Source organism: Marmota flaviventris, chromosome 9, assembly GCF_047511675.1.
Source record: "Marmota flaviventris isolate mMarFla1 chromosome 9, mMarFla1.hap1, whole genome shotgun sequence".
NCBI lineage: Eukaryota > Metazoa > Chordata > Mammalia > Rodentia > Sciuridae > Marmota > Marmota flaviventris.
In genome coordinates this window covers 16911501-16918722 of record NC_092506.1, presented here as the reverse complement: position 1 = coordinate 16918722, position 7222 = coordinate 16911501, and the positions used below count along the sequence as shown (strand labels likewise).

The following is a 7222-nucleotide window of genomic DNA, read 5'->3' as shown; positions in this document are numbered from 1 at the left end:
TTTGGGTTAAAGGATGAAAAATATGTACCATGATAATAATAATTTCACATGAATCTTAGGAGAAATGTTACATGTCATGTGCAAACACTTTTTATAACCACTTATTTATAATTCATTCTATCTCTGTCCCTATATGTTCTGTGTCTTTTCTTATTCATCACTGTTAATCAGTTAATAATCAATCTTACAAGTAGCTATATTTATGACAGATTTCTACTTTTGCCATGTCTGAACTTCTTACATTCATGTACATCTATAATGCACTGAGGATAAAATACTTTCATTTGTAAGTAGATTCCTATGTGCTGTGATCTATGCATGTATATTTGGTCTTTAAAAAATAATCTTTGTAATTTTTTGTATATCTAAGCAACGTTTCTTGATTCTGCCTTTTCTCATGTGGAGCACTTCTTTTATCTATGAAATGTTAGAAAATCAGTAGACTAAGTTCTTAAAAACTAGGATTGATGTTTCAACCCTGATTTTTTAATTTGGAAAGTCTAACTTCACTTATTCAATCCTTGGTTCTCTACATTTCAACAACCACTCAATGTTCTAACATCAAGGGATTTTATTGAACTTAAAATTTGACAATATATATTCAGTGCTATTAACCTGGTCACAAGCAATAAACTTTGCTAATCAATAATTAGAAATAAAAATGTTGTTTTCACTATTAATTGTAAGATATATTCAACCACAGAGATTTTATAAGAGATGAAACTCCCTTAGAATAGATAAAATGTGATATGGATTGAAATATCAAGGTGCTTATATAAATTTCTGTCAGGAGAAAGAAGAATTTGAGTCCATATTAATTCCATATTATCACTCATTTTACACTGAATTTTCACATTTCACCCAAGACTTTCCAGTTCATGACTATTATACCGTAATACCAAGGGCAATATTGGTTAAGAAAAACCTAGAAGAGTAGAAAATAAGCTTTGTGATTCAGAGTGGCTTTGGCAATTAATAACTGTCCTTTAACTCTGGGCAAATCCTTATTCTTAACAAGGCAAAGATCAGAGTGAGAGCAAATATTACAGATGAAGAGAATAAAGACAAGTGTTCTGCTTGATACTGTCCTATATAATGTCCATTCTTGATTGGGCGTGGGATTATGTCAGGAGGGCAGTTGCAGGGGTAACCCTTTCTGGTCCTCAGAAATCCACATTTTGATTGGAGAGAAAATTATGCCAATGTATATATGGATAACTAAATCTCATCAAGGTCTGAGTCATGGTTAAGTATGGACTAATTCACAGAAATTGTGACAATATGTGAATAATGAATATAGTCTTGAGGAATAATAAAATGTTGCCTAATAAAACTTCTAGTTGTCCCACCTCTGTGATGTTTTGACATATAAATAAGATAAATGGTACCCTAAAGATAGATGAAATGTTGCATTAATATGTGATCTGTCAAACAGAGCACACATTAATGGTAAATAGTTTCATGAATAGTTATTGATAATTACAGGAACTGAAATTTGTAAAGAAAATTCAGATGTACTAAGTTAACTAGAGCAGACATGGGGAGCTAGTATTAGGATTTTAAACATGCACTCAGATTCACAAACTGAAGAATAACTTCATCATTATTTAATGCATTCACTGATTTGATTTGATTTAGTTGAAACATAATTACTGTTAGAAAATCAGTAGACCAAGTGATATAATCACATTGTCCATTTTCTCTTCTCAGCCATGTTGAAAAAAAAAGTATATAAATATAAATAAAAAATTATATCCAATGATTTTTATGTATATCTATTAGTATTTTGTAAAGAGTGATTTTAGTAATATCATCATAGGCATATATGAAAATTAATGTATAAAGATAAAGGTAATAAAATCATAATCTAAAAAAACATAATTGAAGATGGATAAATGAATCAAGAATTTTGAATTTTGTAGATATGTGGGATTCAGGATGAATTTCTGAAAATAGTGTGCTAAATCAGAAGCAAAGAAGAAATCATTCTATGAATAATGAACAACACCTATTTTTATAGGATATTGGGATATTGTAATAACATTAGACATCATGAAATACTTGTTCTAGCCAGATGTAGCTCTTCCGAGGGACAGTGATAAGTGAATTTCAAGCATTTGTAGTCTTATCCTCAATATACATGAAAAAATTATGTATATGATATCTCTGGCAAGAACATAACAAAGTAAGTAATCAAGAGACATAATAGTAGAATCTACCTGCTTCTCTTATGTGGTTAGAGTAAAAAAAGGGCATTTCAACTTTGCAAAGAACAGGAGCATAGAAGAAATTTAAGAGACAATTTTAGAATATATTTTTAAAAAACTATAATTTTTGCTATACTTTGTCATTCTAAAAAAAGTTGTGGACTATGATAATAATTATGGAGCAGAGGGAGATGTCATTCAACTGAGTTAACTTTCATAAAAAATTTTTCTAAAGCTGCTGTTGACTTCACTTACATTTTCCATGAAACAAGAATTACATCAGAAATGAGTATTTAATTTTAATTGCTGTTTTAAAGTCCCCAGAGAATAAGGCAACCGATTTTCTCTAGGACAAGATGCCAAAGGGAGATGGAGTAGAAATAAGGGTGCTGTGTCTCCCCAAATGAGCTCTCCGGAGGCCAGAGGGGCTGGTTTGCCGTCAGCAGGCATGTCTGCAGAACAGGGGAAGTGCAGGTAATGTTCTCCATGGAAGGTTTCTAGCAGATGACCCAGGTTTTGTCAGATGTTCATGGGGAAAATAATTTTGAGGAAATTTTGTGCCACTACACATATTACGCATGTGGACACTGAGGTAATAGGAAGTATGCTCTTTCTACAGAGCTTTGTTTAGAGGAACCTGCTTAGAAGAAGTATCCTGGGAGTGGGAGAACTTAGGGCCCTGCAAGTTTTCAGGAATATATATCTTCTTGTGTGTGGGATAATTTAAAGGAGTCTACATGGGAAATAGGTATTTAAATGAAATTTATTTGAAAGGACTAAATGAGTTTATAGAGAAATATGACAAAGAGAACTTGATCTAAATAAGATTGTAGAGCATGGACATAAAGTTGGTTCATGACAGACAAAACAATAATAATAAAAAATATGAGAATGATTTTAAATACCACATTACCCATATTTAAATAAAATGCAAACTATTTCATCTGTAAAATAATATTATTTTATGTAAGAGGAATTCTGATATAGAAATTGTGTATTAGTCTTAAGTAGAAATCAGAAGAAACACTAAAATCTATCCAAATCAAAAAAATAAAATAATATTTTTTTTTTTTTACACAGGAGAATATAAATCCTCCCCCTTCAAGTAGGTCTGTAGATATTTTTGATTTTCACAACTGGGTGGTGTCAGTGAGACCCTTCTAGTGAATGGAGGCCAGAGATTCTGCTGTACCTGGTACAATTCAAAAGGTAGCTTTCCATAATACAGAATAATCCAGCACAGAAGATAAATCCTGTTGAGGTTTAGAAACACTGAGATGAAGCAATCAGAAATACCTTCAAACAGAATTGACTATTGGAGCTCAGATCTTTAGAACTAGAGTATTTCGGACCTATTTCTTGATAGTAGAAACAAAGAAGTTCTTACTAGAAATGATAGTATGGGGTGTTTTGACATATAAATAAGATATATATTATGATAGTATAATAAACCCATACTATAAATGATAGTATGGGTTTATTATAAGGAAACATGATTGAGGGTTACTAAAAGAAAGGTCTCAGGTGAACTGGTTGAGTTAGTTGTCATAAAATTCTTAAGTTGTTCTAAATATAGAATTGGTAGATTTAGCAAACAAAAATACAGTGTGACAAATTGAATTTGAACTTCAGATATATAAACATTTTCTTTAGTGTGCATATATACCATGCAATGTTTGGGATGTACAGAAAAAAATCATTATTTATCTTAGACTCAAATTTAACTAGGGTTCTCTAATTTATCTGACAATGGTGTCTGGGCATCAATGAGATAAATCCCTACAATCTCTCTGTATTAATAACCCCTTGTTCCTGAAAGTCTTCTCAATTCAATGACAACATCTTAAATATTCTTCAATTTTTTTGGGGGGGTGGTCAGGTAATAGAGGTACAGAATGAGTGTTTTAGATGATTTAATGGGATGAAGATGAGAGGAGCCTAGAAAAAGGAAATGTCTGTGGGTGTTTATGGGTTTTCATCATGCTTACTTCTAAATGGGAACTTTTCTCTGACTTCCATTCTGTATGTTTCACCTTAGCACCAACATTCAGAACATCTCTGAGACTCTTACAACTTTCATTCCAGTTTTACATTCTAAAGATTCTCTAAAAGGTAATCAAAATAATTAAAGCAGGCGCTGGGGTTGTGGCTCAGTGATATAGAGCGCTTTCCTTGCATGCAAAAGGCACTGGGTTCGATCCTCAGCACCACATAAAATAAATAAATAAAGGTATTGTGTTTATCTACAACTTAAAAAAAAAAAACTATTTAAAAAATAATTAGAGCAGCTTGGAAGGCTGAGACAGGAGGACCAACAGTTCAAAGCCAGCCTCAGCAAAAGAAAGCCTCTAAGCAACTCAGTGAAACCTGGACTCTATTAAAATACAAAGTAGGGCTGAGGATGTGGCTCAGTGGTTGAGTGCCCCTGAGTTCAATCCCTGGTACCAAAAATAAAATTTAGAAAAGTATGAAAATGTGATATTCAAAAATTAAAATGTTAAATTTTCTATCTCCGATGCAAATCAAAACTGTAGTGGAGACATTATTACTATTTGACAGGGAATCAAGAAACTGGGTTTTGATGGTGATCTAACATTTGTGAGCTTTTGGTCAAGTCATAGTGGTATTTGTATGTTGTGAGGGTGGGGTTAGTGTTAGGAATAAAACCCATGGCTTTGGGCATTCAAGATTAGTGCTCTGCCACTGAGTTACATCCCTGGGCCCTTTATTTATTTATTTATTTATTTATTTATTTATTTATTTATTTATTTATTTATTATTGAGAAAGTGTCTATAAGTTACCAGAGCTAGGCTCAAAAGTCCATACTCCTGTATCAACTAATTTGGCGTCTTCAAGCTTCCCTTTGCTCATCTGGGGAACAGAGCAGTTTAATAAATAATCTTTGATTTTTTAAAAAAAGGAAATTACTAACTCCTATGTCTCACATATTTAGTTAAGGGAGAATAATGATTAAAATGTTAATAATTAAAGCATGAATATAAATGGTAATTAGATGGACTATTCTTTTGGTGTATAATAAGCTAAGCAAAAATCATTATTAGATAAACTAGTTATAGAAGTTATTTTAAATACTTGCACTTTTCATTAGTAATCATAGGACCAACATAACAAATTATTCCATTTTGATATACATTGTTCTTGCAGAATAAATGAAGCTCAGCGATTTGAATATTATAAATGAGGAATTAATCACGTTTCTATCCAAACTGCTTGAGTTAATAATGATTATCTTTGCATATTTTCAAATTCATTGTTAGTTATATATTATATGAGAATAATTAGTAGTACAGTTTTTAAGAAAATAAAATTTACTCAAATCCCATTTCTGAAACTGCAGTTCTTTTTGTCTTGATACTGGATACTTTTAGGGGTCATAAAAGATTTATTTTGTTTCACCTTATATGCTGCTGAGGGGATGGGTAAGCATGAGTTTGGTGTCAATCACTTTCCTTATTTTATTTCCAAGATGATTTTCAGATCTCAACAAAAGGAAACATGTTTCTGAAAGAGAGAAATCTAACCTCTGAGGCCACCTTCACCCTCTTGGGCTTCTCAGATTACCCGGAACTGCAGGTGCCCCTGTTCTTGGTATTTCTGGCGATCTACACCTTCAGTGTGGTAGGGAACCTTGGGATGATTGTGATCATCAGAATTAACTCCAAATTGCACACTCCCATGTATTTTTTCCTCAGCCACCTCTCATTTGCGGATTTCTGCTATTCTTCCATTATTGCTCCCAAGATGCTGGTGAATCTAATTGTACAAGACCGAACTATTTCGTTTTCAGGCTGCATGGCACAGTTCTTTTTCTTTTGCACCTTTGTTGTTACTGAATTAATTCTATTTGCTGTGATGGCCTATGACCGCTTTGTGGCCGTTTGTAACCCCCTGCTGTATACCGTGGTCATGTCCCAGAGACTCTGTGCCATGCTGGTGTTTGGATCCTATGCATGGGGAGTAGCATGTTCCTTGACCCTTACATGTTCTGCTTTAAAATTATATTTTCAGGGTTTCAACACAATCAATCACTTCTTCTGTGAGTTATCCTCCCTGATATCCGTCTCCTGCTCTGATTCTTACCTCAGTCAGTTGCTTCTTTTCACTGTTGCCACTTTTAATGAAATAAGCACACTGTTCATCATTCTTACCTCGTATCTGTTCATTATTGCCACTACCCTGAAGATGCGATCAGCCAGTGGACATCGCAAAATCTTCTCCACCTGTGCCTCTCACCTGACCGCCATCTCCATCTTCCATGGCACCATCCTGTTCCTCTACTGTGTGCCCAACTCCAAGAACTCCAGGCACACAGTCAAAGTGGCCTCTGTGTTTTACACAGTGGTGATCCCCATGTTGAACCCCCTCATCTACAGTCTGAGAAATAAGGATGTCAAGGACACAGTCAATAAACTAAGGCACACAAAACTTCTTTCATATTGAATCTATGCATTAATATGCTTTTATATGGTTACTGCAAAATTTTTGAATGAATTCTGTGTCAAGGTTTTTTTTTTTTTCTTAAAATCACTTTAGATTTCAAAAGGAAAAAAAAAAAACATTTACAATGGAAAACATTTTAATATGAACTTCAGATGAGAGAGAATATTATTGGATCTGTTTGTGTAAGCCAGACAGAACTAATTTATCTTGACTTCTATCTTTGTCTACAAAATTATATGGTGTAATTTAGTTCACAAGTTGATTATGTGTAGCAAATGAAAATGTACATGATGTATCTCCCATATTATTTATGTGTAGCACAGGCTAATGCTGACATTCTTTCATCTCTGATAACTCATAGAGTTTAAGTGCTAAACTACTAATAGCTTTTGTAAGATTAGTAGTGAAATAAAGAACAGGGAAAGATTGTTTAACCTTCCAAGGAAGTCAAAATCTAATCATGCTGATAAATATCATAAGGGGGTTTGTGGTGATATCCTCTTCAAATCTGCCTGTGAAAAGATGAGATTGTGTCATAGATTAATGCTATTTA

General features: G+C 33.2%; 1 protein-coding gene across 1 annotated transcript; it reads left to right on the top strand.

Moving 5' to 3' along the window:
* The first annotated feature begins 5724 nt into the window (after positions 1-5724).
* On the top strand, positions 5725-6669 carry LOC114093723 (olfactory receptor 5D16). The gene has a single exon (XM_027936619.2). The coding sequence runs from the start codon at positions 5725-5727 to the stop codon at positions 6667-6669; it is 945 nt and encodes a 314-aa protein (XP_027792420.2).
* Positions 6670-7222: the final 553 nt, after the last annotated feature.

What these genes read in the sequence shown, in the direction of transcription:
- LOC114093723 (XM_027936619.2), top strand. Translation starts at nt 5,725, where the DNA reads ATGTTTCTGAAAGAGAGAAATCTAACCTCTGAGGCCACCTTCACCCTC.